This window comes from Erpetoichthys calabaricus, chromosome 2 (genome assembly GCF_900747795.2).
Source record: "Erpetoichthys calabaricus chromosome 2, fErpCal1.3, whole genome shotgun sequence".
Lineage (NCBI taxonomy): Eukaryota > Metazoa > Chordata > Cladistia > Polypteriformes > Polypteridae > Erpetoichthys > Erpetoichthys calabaricus.
Window position 1 is genome coordinate 162,585,191 of NC_041395.2, and position 21,323 is coordinate 162,606,513.

Genomic DNA, 21,323 nt, shown 5'->3' on the forward strand with positions numbered 1-21,323 from the left:
TCTTTCAGTTGCGAGAAGCAGATCATAGAATGGTTGAAACTGTTGCCCCTAACGTTGCGCCACGGCGTGTGGTTTGTTTATACCTCGTGTCTTCTCATTAAACTTTGATCTCGCGAATATGATATTGCAATCCGCAGCGGGAGCGTTTCTATAAACTTAATTTAAACTTACGTTTTACACCGTGCTTTGTTTCCCTTATGAACATGCTTGTATGCTTCACTCGCTCCCTTCTCAATTGTTTAATGAATTTTTTGCTCTTCGCTGTTTGCGGCTCTTCCTTCATTTCTCCCTACTGCGTTCTTTTATCTCGCGACTATGTTATTGCAATCCTTAACGGGAGCGTTTCAATAAACTTAATTTAAACTTACGTTTTACACGGTGCTTTGTTTCCCTTATGAAGATGCTTGTATGCTTCACTCGCTCCCTTCTCAATTGTTTAATGAATTTTTTGTTCTTCGCTGTTTGTGGCTCTTACTTCATTTCTCCCTACTGCATTCACAGTCTTTTCACGTGATTACGTGGGAGGCGTGATGACGTGACACTCAACTCCACCTCCCACGGCCATCAAGCTGCCGTCCATTACAGTATATTGTCAAAAAAGAGGTTCCAGTTATGACCATTACGCGTTGAATTTCGAAATGAAACCTGCCTAACTTTTGTAAGTAAGCTATAAGGAATCAGCCTGCCAAATTTTAGCCTTCCACCTACACGGGAAGTTGGACAATTAGTGATGAGTGAGTGAGTCAGTCAGTCAGTGAGGGCTTTGCCTTTTATTAATTAGTATAGATCTACATATATATATATATATATATATATATATATATATATATATATATATATATATATATATGCATATCTACATATATACATATATATATATATATATATATATATACACATATCTACATATATATACACATATCTACATATATATATATATATATATACACATATCTAGGTTAGGTTAGGTTAGGTTTAGGTTAGGTTTAGGTTTATTTGTCATATATAGGTTAACACAGGGTCAACATACAATGAAATGTGTATGACGAGAAAAACAAGTCACTCAGCCTAGATCCAATAAAGCTTAAAAAAAGATTACAAGTTAAAAATAGACAAGTCATATAAAATAAAATGTGTATGTTTTAAAAGAAGTTATAGAGCAATATGAGTTGAATGAGCAGCAAGTACAAATGACAGTTATTGCACAGATAATGTTTTATAAGTGCAGATGCATATTCCATAAAGTGCAGATGCATGTTCCAGTCAGTATTCCGAGTGTGTGCGGGTACAGTGTGTGTGTGAGTATTGTAATGTACTGTAGATGTAATGTAAGTGTGTGTAAGTGTTCAGGTGTTGCTGTTGAGGAGTCGAATGGCCTGGTGGTAAAAGCTGTTCTTAAGTCTTGTAGTCCGAGCAGCCAGACTCCTGTATCGTCTGCCGGACGGTAACAAGGAGAACAGCTGGCGTGCTGGATGGCTGTGGTCCTTTATGATGCTGCTTGTCTTACACAAGCACCGATGGAGGTAAATGTCTTCAATGGCAGGAAGACTCTTGCCCGTGATGTGCTCTGCTGCCTTCACCACTCTCTGTAGTGATTTCCGGCTGCTGGCAGAGCAGCTCCCATACCAGACGGTAATGCAGCCCGTTAGCAGACTCTCGACCACACTCCTGTAAAAGTTTGAGGTGATGTTGGCATTCATGCCAAACTTCCTCAGCCTCCTCAGGAAGTAGAGCCGCTGGCGAGCTTTCTTGACCACAGTGTCTATGTGAAGGGTCCACGAGAGATCCTTGGTGATGTTTACTCTGAGGAACTTGAAGCTGTTGACCCTTTCAACTTCTATGCCACTGATGTAGATGGCCTGGTGTTCTCTGCCTTGTTGTTTTCGATAGTCCACAATCATCTCCTTGGTTTTGCTGACGTTAAGAGACAAGTTGTTATCTAGGCACCAATTACTCAATGCCAGCACCTCCTCTCTGTAGGCCGTCTCATCATTGTCAGTGATAAGGCCTATGATGGTTGTGTCGTCTGCAAACTTGATGATGGTGTTTGTGCCGTGTTTTGCAACACATTCATGGGTTGACAAGGAATACAAGAGGGGGCTAAGCACACAGCCCTGCGGCGCTGCATTGTGTTTAAAATGAGTGATGAGGATGTGTGTTTGCCGACTCTCACCACCTGGGACCTGTTTGTGAGGAAAGAGAAAATCCATCTGCAGATGGTCGTCCCCAACCCAAGGTCGTCAAGCTTCAAGACGAGTTTTGAGGGGATGATGGTGTTGAATGCCGAGCTGTAATCTATGAACAGCATTCTTACATATGTATTTCCTCTTTCCAGGTGGGTGAGGGCAATGTTTATTGTTAGCGCAACGGCATCCTCTGTCGATCTGTTTGCTCTGTAAGCAAATTGGAGAGGTCCAGCGTGTCAGGGAGGGAGGAGCAGATGTAACCTTTGACTAGTTGCTCGAAGCACTTCATAATGACCGATGTCAGTGCAACCGGGCGATAGTCATTCAGACAGGAGACCACCGGTTTCTTTGGGACAGGAATGATGGTGGATGCCTTGAAGGAAGTGGGGACCACTGACTGCCTCAGGGAGAGATTGAAAATTTTGGTGAACACACCTGCTAGCTGGTCAGCACACGCCCTGAGGGCACGGCCTGGGATGCCATCTGGTCCCGGAGCTTTGCGAGGATTGACCTTTTTGAAGGACCTTCTCACATCAGACGTTTCAAGGATCAGAGTGACAGACTCACTGCCCCCTTGAGGATATAGCACCTGTTCTTTGTTGGCTGCATCAAAACGAGCATAGAAAGTGTTGAGCTCGTCTGCAAGACATGCAGTGGGCTGAACACTGACTGTGTTTTTCTTTTTATAGTCAGTGATGCAGCACAGTCCATTCCACAGGCGCTTGGTGTCAGAGCTGTGGTAGCTTGACTCCACTTTGTCCCTGTAGTCCCGTTTGGCCTTCTTGATGGACCTCCGGAGGTCGTATCTGGCTGCTTTGTATGCATCAGAGTCCCCTGAGCCAAAGGCAGAGGTCCGCGCCTTGAGCTTAGCCCGGATCTCCCTATTTACCCAGGGTTTCTGGTTAGGATATATGCAAACGGTGGTTTTGGTGACAACATCGTCAATGCACTTGCTGATATATCCTGTGACAGAGTCTGTGAATTCATTGATGTTGCCATCAGCTGCATCCTCAAACATCTCCCAATCAGTTGTTTCAAAGCAGTCCTGTAAGACCCCCTCAGCTTCACTGTCCCATTTGTAGATGTTCCTGTAAACCGGTTTTTCCTGTTTAAGTCTTTGTTTATATGCAGGCAGCAGCAATATAGAGCAATGGTCTGATTTTCCAAAAGCTGGTCGAGGGAGAGATTTGTAGGAGTCCTTGAATAAGGTGTAACAATGATCCAGTGTTTGATCACCTCTTGTGGGGGGAGAGATGTGCTGATAGTATCTAGGGAGAACTTTCTTCATGTTTGCTCTGTTAAAGTCTCCCAACACAATAAATGCTGCTTCTGAGTTAGCGTTCTCTAGTCCACTGATAACATCATACAGTTCATCCATAGCTGAAGCTTTATCAGCTTGTGGGGGGATGTAAACAACTGAAAGGAGAACTGAACTGAACTCCCTCGGGAGGTAAAAGGGTCTAACTTTAATGGTCAGCAGCTCAAGAACCGGTGAGCAGTGTGTTTTTAAGACACACACATCCGTAGCCCACGAAGAGTTAACCATAAAGCACACACCCCCCTCCCCTTGACTTGCCTGAGTCCTTCGTTCTGTCTCCCCGATAAACTTCTACATATATATATCAAAATACCCGCACTTCGCGGGCTTTAAAACTTTTACTAAGAAGAAAAGTAAACCTTTTTAAACCAAGGGAAAATGTATCAATAATTATTTGTTAAGGATCTCTTTGTATAGCACGTTGTCAGTTCGCCCCTCTGGTTGTAATATGACCAAGCTGTGTGGTAGCTTACTGTTGAGCATGTAACGTACAGTTGGCCATGTGAAAAGCAGTCCTGCCTCAAATCAATGCCAACCTTTTGTAGGGTCTGTCCCTGAGACTTATTAATTGTCATTGCGAACCAGAGCCTTAGTGGAAATTGTAGGCGTTTGAATTGAAATGGGAGATCAGAGGGTATAACGGGGATGCGAGGAATAAAAACTCTCTCCCCTGAGCCACCGCCAGTAAAAATAGTTGCTTCAATGACGTTGTTTTGCAGACACGTGACCTGAAGTCTCGTGCCGTCACAAAGTTTCAGTGGCTGTACGCAAATCCACAATCGGTTTCATATTGTTTTCGTACCTTATCAATTGTGTAATGTGTTTTTTGAACAGGTTTGATTCATCGAAGTGATCACTCCTACTGCGTTCAGTCACTTCACGTGAGCCGCTGTCTTGTGTGATGTTGCGATGTCCACGGGTTTATTTAATGACCCGGCAGTTAAAAGTTTCTCGCTACAGCAATTTTAACTCTATTACAAAGTGATCCAAACTGTCGTTTATACCTCGTGTCTTCTCATTAAACTTGTATCTCGCGAATATGGCATTGCAAACGGCAGCGGGTCAGTTCACGTGCTTACGTGGGAGGCGCGATGACGCGATATATTTTGATATATATCAAAATACCCGCGCTTCGCAGCGGCGAAGTACTGCTTTAAAAATTTTATTAAGAAGAAAAGTAAACCTTTTTAAATTGAGGAAAATGAACCGGTTGTAATATGACCAAGCTGTGTGCTGAGTTTACTCTTGAGCATGAAATCTAACGTGGTTTGTGCCCTTCAGAATGAAAACAGTTTGCATTTACCTCTTTAATAAAAGGCGAGCTTTTAAGCCTGAGAAATCACCCCGTAAATGCACACGTTTAATTGCACATGTGTTAATATGTATACTTACACAGTATTAAAAGACACTCAACAATTAACGTTATTTACCTTTGTTCCCGCGTTTGATAAAAGGCGAGCTTTTAAGCCTGAGAAATCACCCCGTAAATGCACACGTTTAATTGCACATGTGTTAATATGTATGCTTACACAGTATTTAAAGACACTCAAAAATTAACGTCATTTACCTTCGTTCCCGCGTTTGACTCGTGCTGTAAATCTCTTCCTTGTTTTTAGTTCATGTGATTACGTAGGAGGCGTGATGACGCGATACGTGACTCCGCCTCCTCCATTAGAGTATATGGACAAAAAACAGGTTCCAGTTATGACCATTACGTGTAGAATTTCGAAATGAAACCTGCCTAACTTTTGTAAGTAAGCTGTAAGGAATGAGCCTGCCAAATTTCAGCCTTCCACCTACACGGGAAGTTGGAGAATTAGTGATGTGTAATAAGGAGACAGAAACAGTAAGAAGGTTTGGGGTTTCCGGCCCCGTATACTGTACAGAATTCTTCCAACAAAAAGTTAAACGGTCACAGTTATGACTTGTAATCATTACATCAGACATTTAAGTTCCCCCCGGACACTATGAAAATAATGAGGGACCGGAAACTGGTGACAGGAATGCTGGGAGGAACCGAAGTGTAGTATGGGAGTTGTGACGTCATCAATGGGAAACCAGAGGAAGGGATGGAATGCGGAAGTGACAGTGCGTGTAATACAGAGTCCAGGGAGAGTTATGGTGGCGTTGTTTCTGTCTTCTTGCTGGAAGAAAAGAAAGAAAGGTAAGTACCACGCCTCAATCCCCTGGCACGATGTGTTCCATTGCTCGTTGGGTCTTTCCGCGGCTCCCCATGCGCGCGTGCGTGACAGATGAGTGAGTGAGTCAGTGAGGGCTTTGCCTTTTATTAGTATAGATATACTGTGTATATATATATATATATATATATATATATATATATATATATATATATATAGTAAGAAAAGTCGCTATTTAAAAATAAATAAACTTTTATTTTTCTTCCCCTGTGGGCGCATGTCTTCCCCATGACCCACAGGCAATACACAGTCCCAAGAACAGTACTAAGCACCACTACAACACACTCTTTGCTTACACCACTACCACTCCTCACCAACCTTTGTCCTCCTCCCACCCGACTCTCGCTGCTGAGTGGTGGTCGCTGGCTCCTTTTATAGTTCACCCGGAAGTGCTCCAGGTGTTTGATTGCTGAGTTCCAGCTGCTGTTCGGGGTGTGATGCATTTGCTGCCCACATGGGCTCAGGAGTCCCAAACACAGCACCCCCTGGCAGTGCCTGTGGGACCCAACAGAGCTACACCCAACTCCAATATATATATATTGTCACAAACTCGACAAAGAGCCATAGCAAGGTTTGGGGCAGCCACCCGTATATTATTTCCTGGCTGCAAAATTGAAGTAAGTGATAGCACTGATGTGCACAAATCAGAGTCCAAGACAGAACTGAGGGGATAGGGGAAATGTGGAGGCTTTTAAAGGCCAGTATAGGAAGTGATGTCAAAGGGGCCAGGACCGGAAGGGTCTTCATCCATAGGTTCAGATCCGGAAGTGACATCAGAGGGGCCAGAACTGGAAGGGTCTTCATACATAGGTTCGGACCTGGAAGTGACATGAACAGGGCCAGGCAGAATTTCCCCGTGAGCGGTCTACAGAAAAGCGAGAAAAAGAGTCAGTGCACTCTGCCACATCCTGGTCTGGCTTGAAATTACCCTCATTCAAGCCCTTTAGCTGCCTCCCATGCGCATGTGTGTGACAATATATATATATATATATGTGTGTGTATATATATATATATATATATATATATATATATATATATATATATATATATATATATGTATGTGTGTGTGTGTGTGTGTGTGTGTGTATATATATATATATATATATATATATATATGTATATATATATATATGTATGTGTATATATATATATATATATATATATATATATATATATATATATATATATATATATATATATATACAGTGGAACCCCAGGTTACGAGTTTAATCCGTTCCAGAACCGAGGTCGTAACCCGATCTGCTCGTAAACCGAACAAATTTTCCCCCATTTAAAATAATGGAAATGAGATTATTCCGTTCCAGCCCTCCCAAAAAGTCCCCAAAATATCATAAATAATGGAAAAAAAAACATGTTTTTAAATAAGAAACAAACATCAAAATACTGTATTAGTAAATATAGTTAAATAAAAGATAAACCAACTTAAGAAAATGTAATCTTACCTTGGCGGCAGATAACGGAGAGTTGCTGAGGAAGGAGGGAGGGAGGAGGGAAGGAGGGAGGACTGGCTGCATTTTCGGCACCTTCACATCAAAAAAAACTAAAATTGAACTTTCTTAACTGTACGTACGTACATGAATTGTAAAAAAATAAACTTTCTTAACTTTAAACTTAGCCTAACACTTAACATTACGTACGTATGATTTTTTTTTTATGCTAATCATCTGTTTTTGCCTTTTTGGCTGCACTTTCGGCACCTTCACTTATAGCAGTTTCAGTTTTAGTACAAAGATACCTATGCAACGACGTTTGCTTTTGCCTGCTTTTTAAAAGCTTACGGAAGTGAGCCAAGCAGGTGTCATCATAATTTGCTGCAGAACGACTAGTTGCAACTTTTTCTGGATGTTTCTTTTCAATGAAACTTGTAACCTTCTCCCACATTCCCAGCACTTCTTTAATTTCACTTGTCGAAATTTTCTCTGTCTCGACTTCCTCCTCACTACCGCTGATCTCTTGCAGAGCCTCTGTACATTGCATGTCCTGCAGCTCAAGCAACTCCTGTGTTGAGAGTTCCTCCTCGTGTTCCTCGACAAGCTCGTTGATATCACCCTCGTCAACCTGCAGACCCATCGACTTGCCGAGGGACACGATTTCATGCACTGGATCTACGTCGGGCACGTTGGTCTCGGTCTCGGTATCAAGACCAAATCCTTCAAAGTCCCTCGCTGCAACCGCATCAGGCCATAACTTCTTCCATGCAGAATTCAGTGTTCTTCTGGTCACTTCTTTCCACGCCAGGTCAATCATGCGTAGGCATTGCACGATGTTGAAATGTTCTTTCCAAAACTCTCGGAGTGTTAGCTCCGTATTTTCTGTCACATCGAAGCATCGTTTGAACAGATGCTTCGTGTAGAGCTTTTTGAAATTGGAAATGACTTGCTGATCCATCGGTTGCAGGATTGAAGTCGTGTTGGGTGGGAGGTAGAGGACTTTTATGAATTGATATTCTTCCCGGATGTTGTCTTGGAGACCGGGCAGGTGGGCTGGAGCATTGTCGAGGACGAGTAACGCTTGCAGAGGCAGTTTGTTTTCTTGAAGATACTTCTTCACCGCAGGTCCAAAGCAGAGATTTACCCAGTCGATGAAGAACTGCCGCGTAACCCATGCCTTTGGATTGGCGCGCCACATCACTTGCAGTTTTTCTTTAAGAATCCTGTGAGTCTTAAAGGCTCGAGGATTCTCTGAATGATAGACTAGCAGTGGCTTCACTTTAAAGTCACCGCTAGCATTTGCACACAATGCAAGGGTGAGGCGGTCCTTCATCGGCTTATGTCCTGGCATCTTCGTCTCCTCTGCTGTGATGTACGTCCTGCGGGGCATTTTCTTCCAAAAAAGCCCCGTCTCGTCGCAATTAAAAACTTGCTGGGGGATGTAACATTCTGCCTCGATGAGCTGCGCGAAACGTGTGATGAACTCGCCAGCTGCCTTCTGGTCTGCACTTGCTGCCTCGCCATGTCTTACGACAGAGTGAATGCCTGATCGCTTCTTAAATCTGTCGAACCATCCATGACTAGCCTTGAATTCTGGTTCTACTACATCCGTAGATGTGGATGGTTCTTTCTGCTTCAGGTCATTGTAAATGATGCGAGCTTTCTCGCTTATGATTGTTTCAGTAAGTATATCTCCTGCCAACTCTTTCTCTTTTATCCACAATAACAGCAGGTTTTCCATTTGTTCGTGGATAGCCGACCTTTGCTGTGTAATTACGGTCATGCCTTTTGCTACTTTTACACTCTTTATGGTCTCCTTTTGCTTTAGTATTGTGCATATCGTGGACGTACTGCGGTCGTAAATTTTGGCGAGTTCCATCACACGCACACCTCTCTCATGCTTTTCTATAATTTCCTGCTTCAACTCGACTGACAGCATCCTTTTCTTCTTGCTGCTGTCCTTTCCACTTCCTACCTTCTTTGAAGACATGGTTAATGCCCAATATGTATGATATGGCTCTGGGTAGAAGGGGTAGAGGTTTCCGGGTAAGAAAGGCGAAGCGGAAACTAGCAGTGACGTTTCGGAGCTCGGCTCGTAAAACGGGCAAGCCTCGTACACCGGGCAGAAATTTTGCTCGGATCGCGGCTCGTAAACCGAATTACTCGTATACCGAGCTGCTTGTAAACCGGGGTTCCACTGTATATATATATATATATATATATATATACATACACAGAGGTGGGTAGAGTAGCCAAAAATTGTACTCAAGTAAGAGTAGTGTTACTTCAAAATAATATTACTCAAGTAGAAGTAAAAAGTAGTCATCCAAAAAATTACTCAAGTAAGAGTAAAAAAATGTATTTGGTGAAAAGACTACTCAAGTACTGAGTAACTGTTTGTTTGATCATAATAAATGATTTATTTTTTAGAAATGTTGTAATAAGATAATTACAATGATTAATCAGCAGCTCTAAAAATAGAATAAAGAAATTAAAAATAAGAGCTCAAAATAAATTAAAACAATAATAAGACATAAAATACATGTAACTCCATTTCCATACATGTCACCATGCATGTGTTGATTTTTTTTTAACCTGAGGAATTCAGATCTGGCATTTGTTTCCCCTTTTGAAGGTTTTCTAAAAAAGTTCAAATATTTTTTAATTATTCTGTGATGCCATTTTGTTTTCTTATGGACACCGCCATTTTAAGGCCATCACAGGATGTTCTGGAAGTACACTACATGTGATGTCTTTGAAGCAATCATATAAACGTCAGCACATGCATTTCCAGATCATCCAAGTATAGGATAATTTTGTGGTTTGGTCAATTAATCTTTAGTGTGCATTTTGCATTACACAAATTTAACTTATTATTAATTTGTGGTTAGATGTTTCAGGTGTGGCAAAAGTTTAATGAGATGAATCACAACTATGTCTCTTCTCCTGTTCCTGTTTCTTAAAAATATTACTGTTTATCTTTCAAGTCAGTATAGTATCTGCAAAAGGCAAATATAAATGTTATTCCCATATTGATAAAAGAAAAGAAGGTCAGAAAGGCCACATTTTGACTATTTACCCTTCATTGGGGTGTGTCCAGTTTTTGAATTGTCATGTGATTTCCTCAGTCAACTCACAGTTTCTCGCTAGAATAAACAACTGTGAGTGAGAGAGGGCTTAAATGTTATGCTGTGATTTGAAGGTCTCTTCCGTTCAGTTTAGGCATACACTTGCAAAAGCTAGAAATTTGCCTTACACAGTTATTCACAAGCTTGTTACACACAAACAACCATAAGAAAGGGATACTTTACCTGAATGTTTACTAGTTTGTTAAAGTTCTGATTTATCTTTGGAAAGACAAAGTAGTTTTAACAACACCTTAGAGAATATTCCAATGATCGTTGCACTGCTATTGTCACTATTTCAGGTTTAAGTGAATTGTTTTGCTTTTGGTGGTGTGCATTCATTTATCTTTGACATGTGGTCCTTTGTCCATGTTCTTTGTTGTTTTATGGGCTTGCATTTACTGGCAGAGAATTTTAGAAGGTGAGTATCCCTGCTTAAAATAATATTTGTTCTAGCAGATTGGGTTCAGTCAGTAGCACAGAGACATAGCTTAAAAGAGCTGATCTTAAAGCTAGTGATCCCCGACAGAGGTCAGAGGGATTTCAGAGAAAACATTTTGTCTGTTCTTTTAGCAGAGTAGGTTTTATGTCCCACCATGTGTTGGCAATATTCAGATAAATATTTATGATACAGAGTTAGCGAGAGTTTCTCTGAGATTTTAAAGTGTTTCTTGTAATTGCGGAAACAAAGTTTCTCAGTTTTACACTGAGGTGTGAGAGAACTGCAGGCATTTGGCAGAATATCTTAAAAATATCTTTGACTCTGTTGTCGCTCCTGTACACTTAATGCACCTTTCTGTTTCCACATGAGTGTTGGCAGTGAATGTGTGTAACCCAAATTCCTATTTGTGATTGTAAACATATTTCAAAGCAACTCGGGCAACTAAAGCACTGTCTGGCCAAGTATTCTCCCTGTTGTGAACGAATAACCCATTAGCTGGTTTGTATTGAGTGGAAATGTCTAAATATATACTGTATAAGATCTCAAAATATTTCTAGCAATAGAAAATAAATTGTTATTACAAATACAGTGAATTAGCTATTCCAAATGTGTTGTATTCTTTTATGGCAAATGTCAATTAGTAAGCAGCAGTAAATTGTTAGCAGGTGTCTGTGATGAATGAGTCTTATCATGGTGAAGATGAAAAGCTTTAATACATCATTATTCTGGAACAGCTGGAATCATAGCACCCTTGTGTATGTCACTTGTCTTGTGTTCTGCCTTATTTATATTTTCCATGGTAATACAAGACAGCAAAAGTTCTATAACGCCTTTCTCACATAAACACAAGATAAAAGGCAGTGCATCATCGGTTACCTAATAAAATATGCTATTTTTCTGGTTTAGATATACTGTACACTGAGATGACTCGTCATAATTGGTACTTTGTCGCTGTGTTAGACACTCGTGCTTTTGAGTTAACCAGAAGAATGAATAAAAGTTGCTCACATTCACGATTGTGACAACTGCTGGTGTCTCAGAATGGGCAGCAGGCACTGCCCTAACCTAAATAATGTGCTGTGCAAGTGTTGGAAAGATCTCAATGACCCAAGTGAGCATTTGGTACCCATGTCCAAACCATATCTTTTGTGTCCCCTTCTGTTTTGCCAGGCTCAGTCCAGAAATTTTTCTCAAGAGGCCAGTAGTGGAAGGAAATTATTGGAGGTTAGACTACATTCTTAAGCGCAAAGCAGTAAGTAAAATGACTGATTCAGCATTTGTCTGAAGCATATGTTTGACCATTCTTCACCTGTTTTTGTAATTTATTATTCTTTAAAAAGCTGTACACTTGGTTAACTACTTGACTATACTGATTTTAGTCTGTATTTCAAAATATTTTATTTTTTACTGTCCTGTATTGTATTTAGAAATCTGAACAAGAGTAATATGACCAAATTATTATGTGCTATCAAATTCTGGCCATTTCACCGATTTTGACATTGACAATGTGAATAAATGTTTTTTTTTCTTTCTTCTACTACAATGACTACTATATGCAGATTATTTGAACACATTTTCTTAAAAAAAATCACTGCAAGGTTAATTGTTTATGCTATTTCAATTAAAAAGTCATTTTAGATTAAAACTATTAAAATATAAATGTAAATAAATATTTTTCCCAATTTTCTAGCAACAAGGTGTTAAAATATTTGTCATGCTTTATAAAGAGGTGGAGCTGGCATTGGGGATCAATAGTGAGTACACAAAAAGAACACTGATGCGTCTGAATCCTAACATTAAGGTGAGTCCTGAAAATATTTACTTCCAGAAACATATTCATTTTTCATTTTAACTTAATTTTTGTATTTCGTTTTTCAGAAAATCAACACAGTGACACAAAATGTCAGATAAAACAATGAGAAAGTATAAATATTTAGTCTGTAATTAAAAAAGCCTTTAAAGTTCTCAGAGAACAAATGATGCTTTTAGATTATTGTGGTGGAATGAAGCTACGCAGCCTGAATGTACCTGGGGGACCCCCTGTTTCAAAAGCAAAGCCCAATCATCATTAAACAGAGCGACTTAGAACTTTTAAGAAGGACAAGGAATCTTACTTCAGTCATCATGAAACTGAAAGGCTAAAAAATTTCAGGGGACCAAGACCTTTGTTTGAGCATCATTAAACCAAGCTGTGCCGATTGCTTGCACACCCAGTTGTTTTCAAGCCCATCTACTTAGCAATTTCTGGCTTCTCCTCTCAATTGTGGAGTTTTCGTTTTGAATTTAAGGATTTGTTCATATGCCAGACACCTAGAACAGAATATTTGCTGAGAAAGAGTACAGTTTATGTATATATATGTGTATATGTATATATATATATATGTATATATATATATAATTTTTTTACTAACTTTCTCAAATTGTGTTAATCTAATCTATTAACCATCTTGTTAAGCTTCCAAATTTAATCTTTTTTATCTGTTTTATTTGTTCTGTAACACTGAAAATGCTTATCACACTACCAAACATTCTGTATATACTCACTGGAGTTTGATCTATATAAAAACTAACTTAGGCACCAATTCCAGTGTTGGTGCCTCAGTACTGGTACCGAAACGATACCAAAGCTAGAAATGGATAAACTTATATCTTTAAAGAACACTGGAGGGAGTCCTTGGGACTCAGGAAACAAGATGCCAATATGCATCGTTTTACTTGCAGTGCAGAACTTAGCGTAATGCTGGTACAGTACAGTTTTATCGTTTGGGTAGTTTGATACGGTTTTAGTACACTTTATACACCATTTCTGTGGTAGCAAAAAATATACAGTTTAATCTAGCCTGATGTGCTGTTTGCATAAATCATACTGTATAGTCAAACAAGAGTACTAAACCGCTTCACATAAGAAGCACAAAGGGAAAGATTCAGTGGAAATTTAAGCATGATGCTGCCACTTTAAGTGACATCAACTATCAGTTGCCAGACATTTGTCTTATGTTTTATTAGTGAAGTTTGTGCCCCATTTACTTGTGAAAATTATTGAAATGTTTGTTGATTAAATAACTGCCTTGTGCAGTAAATTGAGATTAGTAAGCTTTTTAAAACTGTTAGACATAGTAGAATAGTTTAAAAATAGAATGATGTATATTGACCAACCAGTACTTGTGAACAATCAATCTGACAATAATATGCAGTGAAGAAGCAGTGGAAAAAAGGGAAAGTTTGAAAAGTCTGTCTGGTCATCAGTGTTTAATCTTCCATTGTCTAGTCAAACAAAACAAACACCAGTTCATGTTGGTCATTTTAGTTTAGGGTATCCCTTATAAAAGCAGCTATTAACAGACAACAATCATTTAATTTACTATTGATATTAATAGTTGTAAATCATCATTAAAATAAGATTTTTAAAATACGTTACATCTGCCTTCTAAGGAACAAGTAAAAGAATTTACAGCATCTGGTGGACGTTATCAGAAAAATTAGCAACAAAACTGGGACAATTTACTGTTATTGTAATAATAAAAATGAATTAAATGATAGTGATGTTTTAAACATTAGGTATGTTTTATGTATAAGGAATTTTGATATATGCATACTTCTAATAAAGGCATTGATCTGGTACTCATTTTTGCAATGCAGAATTGAGTAATCTGCTAAGTTTTACATAATCAATCATATCCCTGTAAAGTCGATATCACCCAGTACCTGGAATTGGAGGCATTGTGCTTAGATTGTCATAGTGCTGTCTGAACTGCCTATTTCAAAACAATAAAAACTAGTATATTGGTATCTATAATAATACAGATAGAGGCTTAGCAGTAAAATCTTCCTCATTAGAAAATTAAACCTAATTAAAAATTACTTTATTTCAAGAGCTATATAAATCCAGTAAACTGAGTTGCTTCAGGCACTTAATACAGCTGCTATGTAGAACATATAGTGTTAATTTATGTAACTTTCACTTTCATGTGCTTAGCTGATTTTATTTCTTTAAATATAACCTAAAGTTATGAAGTGTAAAAACAAAAGAACAGTCAAATTACATTAGAAGATGAGGTAACTAGAAATAAAACCAGTTAGTCTTCTTTACACCATAAATGATAACAAAACACATGTTTTTCATTTGTTTGTAATAATACCATTGCTCTTTGCTTTGAAAGGTGATGAGACATCCTGACCATGTCTCTTCCACTGTGTATCTGTGGGCTCATCATGAAAAGCTGGTAGTCATTGACCAGTCTGTTGCATTTGTTGGAGGAATTGATTTGGCATATGGGAGATGGGATGACAGAGAGCATCGTCTGACAGATGTTGGAAGTGTTAAACGAATCCTGCCAACACTTAACAGTCAGGTAAGGTTATGGAATATTTGGATAGTCAAAAATCTTTGATACAAGATCACTCCTTTAAACATTTTTCAAATGAAAAGCATTGTGGTATTTAGGTCTGGATCAGAAGGTTTTTTTTTGTTTTGAATTAAAGAATTTCTTGTGAATGTTTTGAATGTTTCCATTTCTTCAGCAATTCTTTCTTTATTCACAAACTACTGTTTAATTCAATAAAAATGACTTTCATTCTCTTTCCTGTCATAACATTCAGTAATTCATATGCAAAGTGTACTAAAGTTTTAAGAGTTTTCAAATTTGTTTATTCTGTCAACTCCATGAAAACATCTCACCTTTTAATATAACTTTAGGTAAATATCACACAAGAGAAAAGTAACTCCAAAACTAGTGTTGAACAGTGTGCTTTAATCCTAAACTTATCTTAATCAACCAAGTTACAGTTGTGCCGACAGGAATTTTCAGGGTTTTTTTTAATCAGTCATGTAACCTTATGTCACCTTGCATTTACTTCTCCATTAAGAGGTTGATTTTTAAGATGTTTTACTGCATCTACCGTTCATATTTTTCTTTTTTGATGCCCAGTGTAATAAAGATTAAGAAATCGTAACAGTGCTCCTCTCCAAGGGTGTAAACTCTGGCTTACGAATAAACCTTAAATGAAAGGACTGCAATTTTGGTTATTCTGGAGTATTAAGCACCATACATCACACAAGGCAACTTTAAGAACATGCCACATAGAAACCCACTGATGCATCTTAGCGAAGGGTGCCACAAAATTCCACAGCTAACCAAAAACATAATGGTGACGTGTAGGATTTCAGTACATAATGTTAAATAAAGTGAATTTTCTTCAAAGTAGAACATAACATTGAAATAATAATCTAATAAGATTCCCTAACATTTAGAACCTTGGTAAAGATAAGCAAATAAGTCTATTAAAAAGTGTTCAGCCCTGAAAACATTAACACAAATGAAAAATTCATAACACAACTAATGAACAAAATGAGAAATAAGAAAGTAAAGTGAAATGAGTAAGAAGACTCATTCGTGTGCACTGACAGCAAAGATATCATTACACATTGTAACAACATTTATAAGAGAAAATGATTAAACTAAGGAGTTTTTTATTTTTATTTAAATAACACAACAATAAAATTGAAAGACTAAAGATAACAGGGTACAATACAAGATTATTTAAATATATAACAAAATGTGAGGATGTGTACACTGCAAGAGCCTACAAAGTATAGATGACTTTTTGACACACCGTGGTAGTTAAGATGATTAACAGCAATGGAGAGTCCATCAGAAACCAAATTGCAGGCATTAATAATCTTAAATTCAAGACATAACAAGTGTTTTTCAGTTTGGATACGAATGTTAACAATGATGAACCTTTATCTTACTATCATAGAGAGAGCAGGAACCACAACGCTTAGACAAGTATTCAGCATGAGTGATACAGCAAGGTTTTGCATTAATATAATGGTTGGTGTTTGAAGATCTTGGATGTCTCTCAGGCTTACATGAGCCTTCAGTGATGACAGATAGTCTGTGTAGTTAAAATAAGACAGATTTGTAGGTTTGCCATTAAGAGTAGAAGCTAACTCAATAAAATGTAAAAGGTGTGTTATTGGGTATATCAAAGGGGTGATGGGCTCACTGTGTTTTAATCCGCTGCTGTAATTTGCTAAAACGTTCTGCTGGAAGTCCACTGAATAGAGAATCTCCGTAATTTTTGTCAATCAAAAAGTAATAAAGGAATGACACAGCAGAAGAGACTGAGTCAAGCTGTGCCAGCGCATTGTAGATGTTAGAAAGAGAATCGGACTGCAGCCGAGATGTTGTGAATGACTTCTAGGGTGGATGAGAAACCAAAATTCACTGAGAAGAAGCCAAGTTCCTTTAACTGATTGGTGATCCGGCAAGAAGTATTTCAGTGTTCTAGTGGTCAGCTCCACAGTTTTCACGTAAGCATGTGCTCTTGTGCAATTTAAGCAAGTTGATAATCATTAAATAGTGACTTTAAGAATACAAATTAGATACCCACAGCATTTGTGTAAAACACAATGTCAAGGTGATGAAGCAATTGCTCCAGAAACAAAAAACATGGCAACATGTTGAACAAAAGCAGGCCAAGTACCAAACCTTGAGGAATATCATAGTACAGAACATGACTTTGGGGACTGGTCTTTGATGCAACTGCAGAAATAAAAGTACATCAAGGTTTAATATTGTCCAAAATGTTGAACATCATTTTGCAGTGTTGTGTTCAGAGGGGTTGCCAGTAGTAGTGAAGACATGGAGAAGTAGTACAGAAGGAAGCAAAGCAGTAAGGAGGTGAACACTCCTTACACTCAGAGATAGAGAGAATTTCAGATACATCATACAGAAAAACAGGTGAAAATTTAGCAAAATGAGAAAGAGAAGTAAAGGAAATGCCAACAGACTGAAATAGCAAGGTAATGAAAAACAAGAAGTGGAAAGGGTTGTTGTTACCTGGAAAATTGATTGCATGTCAGAGTTTAAAGCATCTGCCTTTTCCACAGGGTGATGGATTAGAGGACTCTGCAAAAGTAATATATTTATCCTTAGCAATATAAAATAATGTTGTAAACTGACTAGCAAAAAATAACACAATTCAACAAAGCAAATGATTTCTTGTTTGACATTTCTAAAAATTCTGATTGTAAAAGTCACGTTCTTTTGCCAGGTTCTATTCAATAAGGGCGCGCACAAAAAAGCGAGCTTCAAAAGGCCGACCTCAATTGGGCACGGCGAATAAAGGCAAGCTTCAAAAGGGCGACCTCAATTGGGCGCAGCGAATAAAGGCAAACGCAACAAAATTATTACAGAAAATTTATTAGATAAAGGCAATGATTGAACGTATAAAAAGGCGAAAGCAAGAATATTAAAACATCCAATTAATTAATGCATGAACTTCTAACGAACTATTTCTAAAGCTCTATATTTCGTCATTTTCTGCTCTTACTCATTGTTGTGTTACACTTGAAGCTGTAGATTATGTGCAATGCCATGTAGATATTTTATTATTATCTAATATTATTATCAAAATTATCTACAACGCCTTTATTCGCCGCGCTCAATTGAAGTCGCCCTTTTGAAGCTCGCCTTTATTTACGCGCGCCTTTATTCGCCGTGCCCAATTGAGGTCGCCCTTTTGAAGCTCGCCTTTTTTGTGCGCGCCCTTATTGAAGGATACCCTTTTGCCAGGGTTTGCACTAATTGTCATTAGTTTATCTTGGCTTTTTGTTCCTCAGTCTCTTTTGTTATAGTGCATAATGTTTATAAATCTGATGATAATGATTACATTTCTGTTTATACAGTTTGCTTTTAAACCGAAAAACTGAATCAGTCTTTGTTTTCTCATCTGACTAAAGGATGCCTTAGGGCCAGATATGTTTGTTTAATGGAAGCACTAGAAAAGTATATACTGAAGTAGAATGTAGTGCTAACATGCATGCTGTAGTATACAGATTTTCATTCTTGCTAAATCAGTAAAGTTCTGTACATTTGATAATCAAGCTCACAACACATCTCAAAATATAAAATTGGCGATTGTTACTTAAAACTACCTGCTGTGACTGTTAATTGCTTAGTTCCAAAGCTGTGTGCAAGTCAAGTCATAATGAGCCATGACTTGTCTCTATTGATGCATAGTCTTTGAAGGTGTATCTCCGGCCCGAAAGGAGTATTGTCTTATTTGCCTATAATGTGAATGCTATGTATATCTCTGTTATAATAAAAACATCCTGGGACGAGACAAGACTTTTTACCCTGGGACAAGACGTGACTTTTTCAGAGAGATACTTTCACGTCCCACGAGACGAGACTTTGTACCAAGAGATGTACCACACCCGGGGCTGGAAATAAAAGACAAAAAGTAGAAGACAAAGTAGAATGTCGTAAAGAATTCAAAAACATTGGCGCAATACACATGCAGAGCAGGTTAGAGATAATGAAACTACTAAAATTCAAAAAATCATAGTAAAGATCGCATTGGGGCATACAAACGGAAATTATTACTCGGTGAAATAACAGAACAGCGAAAAGAGATCGAATATATTGTTCGGATTTAAACTTTAAGTCGGAGACTTGTAGATCGTCTAATTCGTGTTGCCATCAAGGAAAAGTAGTGTTTCTTCCCAATGAAGAGGCGTATCAGTGAGAATTAAAAGATTTGTTGTTTGGCGAAAGTGAAATCCACATATGCGAGCGGCAGACACGCAAAGTGGCTGGTGTGTAGCGCAGGCCGGGGGGGGTTTCGCAAGCGAAGTGAGCAGGGGGTAATGATAATAATAATTATAATGATTCAATGATATTGTTATTGTACAAGTACAAAGAAATGTAGTTACCACATACCCCTTGGGGTCAGAGCACAGAGTCAGCTATTGTGCAGTGCCCCTGGAGCAATTGCAGGTTAAGGGTCTTGCTTAAGAGCCAATTGGAATAAAATCCCTTCTGGCAGTAATGGGATTTGAGCAGGCAACCTTTCGTATACCAGGGCAGATCCTTAGCCTCAGAGCCATCACTCTGTATATTTCAGTTTACAAACTGAATAAGAGATCAAGGAGATTGATTAACAGTAAGGACTGGTCTATATTAATCAAGCAAAATAAATAGGAGAAGCCAGAAGGACTGAGGATAAGAAAATATATTCTAGGGCATCGTGTCCGACAGAAAGCTAGTATTTTTGTTCTTATAAAATATATATATATATATATATATATATATATATATATATATATATTTATATATATATATCCTTATATATAACTTGATAGTATCCGTATGAATGGTGTTCGCGTCAATACCCCGTATGTATGACGATGTATGGTGTTCGCGTCAATACCCTGTTTGTATGGTGTTTGCGTCAATACCTCGACTCAATACAAGTTAGAACCATGCAATGGGACTCTGCCTCTGTAGTTAGAACATAACGTGGCAAACGCAGACGCAGTATTGCATGATTGGCTAAGAATGTTTGAATGCTATGTGGAGAGCTTTAAATGTTAAGAGCGGTATTTTGTATTGTATTCTGTAGTTAACAGTAGTGATGGGAAGTTCGGATCATTTTACCGACTCGGACCTTTGAGTCTCATTCAGCAAAATGAACGAATCTTTTTTCGAGTCATTTCGTTCATTTCGTTCATTTTAGCAACATATAATTAAAACGTTACCTGTTACCTCCCTAACACATCTACTGCTTACACAAATGTTGATCACACTACAAACAAGACAAAACTATAATGCTATAAGAAACAGAAAATATTAATTCATTGTTTACATGGGTCTTTAGTCTATGATTCGCAACTACTGAGCCGGTAAGTGGTCACGTGACAAAAGAACGAAAGACTCGAGGAATGAACTAATCAATTCTCTTTCCGGCTCAGACTACATAGGTTAAGCTTATGGGGCTGTCATGTGATGAACAAACGACTCAAACCCGAAGACTCGAGAGATGAACTAATCAATTCTCTTTCCGGCTCAGACTGCATAGGTTAAGCTTATGGGGCTGTCACGTGATGAACGAACGAGTCAAGCCCGAAGACTCGAGAGATGAACTAATCAATTCTCTTTCCGGCTCAGACTGAGTTGGTTAAGCTTATGGGGCTGTCACGTGATGAACGAACGACTCAAACCCGAAGACTCGAGAGATGAACTAATCAATTCTCTTTCCGGCTCAGACTGAGTTGGTTAAGCTTATGGGGCTGTCACGTGATGAATGAACGACTCAAACCCGAAGACTCGAGAGATGAACTAATCAATTCTCTTTCCGGCTCAGACTGAGTTGGTTAAGCTTATGGGGCTGTCACGTGATGAACGAACGACTCGAAAAACCCGAAGACTGGAAAAAACTATAGAAAGTTGCGCAAATGCGCATGCGCGACTGAACAATTCACTCCCACGAGACGACTCGTTCTTCCCGAGTCACATTAAAGATTCGTTCAAAATGAACGAATCGTTCAGGAACGACCCATCACTAGTTAACAGGGAGCCAGTAAAGCTGAGAGGGAATCGGTGTAATATGTTCAGTGGATTTAGAATAACATGTTATTATCCTGGCAGCAGAATTTTGTAGAAGTTGTAAGCGATGAATACATTTTTGTGGGATAGAATAGTATTACAGTAATCTATACGTGAGGTGACTCGGGCATTAATCAATACTTCAGTACTGTGTTGCGTAAGAACAGGACGAAGTCTAGAAATGTTTCAGAGATGGAAGAAGGCAGTCC

The 21,323-nt window shown here is 38.6% G+C and overlaps 2 protein-coding genes across 4 annotated transcripts in view; one reads left to right on the top strand and one right to left on the bottom strand.

The window, feature by feature from the left end:
- LOC127526866 (uncharacterized) overlaps window positions 1-21,323 on the bottom strand; it is a 345,966-nt gene that overhangs the window by 221,880 nt on the left and 102,763 nt on the right. The gene's annotated exons all lie outside the window — the stretch shown is intronic.
- Window positions 1-21,323, top strand: part of pld1a (phospholipase D1a) — a 287,428-nt gene that overhangs the window by 210,306 nt on the left and 55,799 nt on the right. For all 3 annotated transcript variants that reach the window (XM_028794711.2, XM_028794710.2, XM_028794714.2), the window contains 3 exons: window positions 11,891-11,972; window positions 12,411-12,521; window positions 14,881-15,072. In XM_028794711.2, coding sequence (XP_028650544.1) covers window positions 11,891-11,972; window positions 12,411-12,521; window positions 14,881-15,072 — 385 coding nt within the window. The remainder of the gene's footprint in view (window positions 1-11,890; window positions 11,973-12,410; window positions 12,522-14,880; window positions 15,073-21,323) is intronic.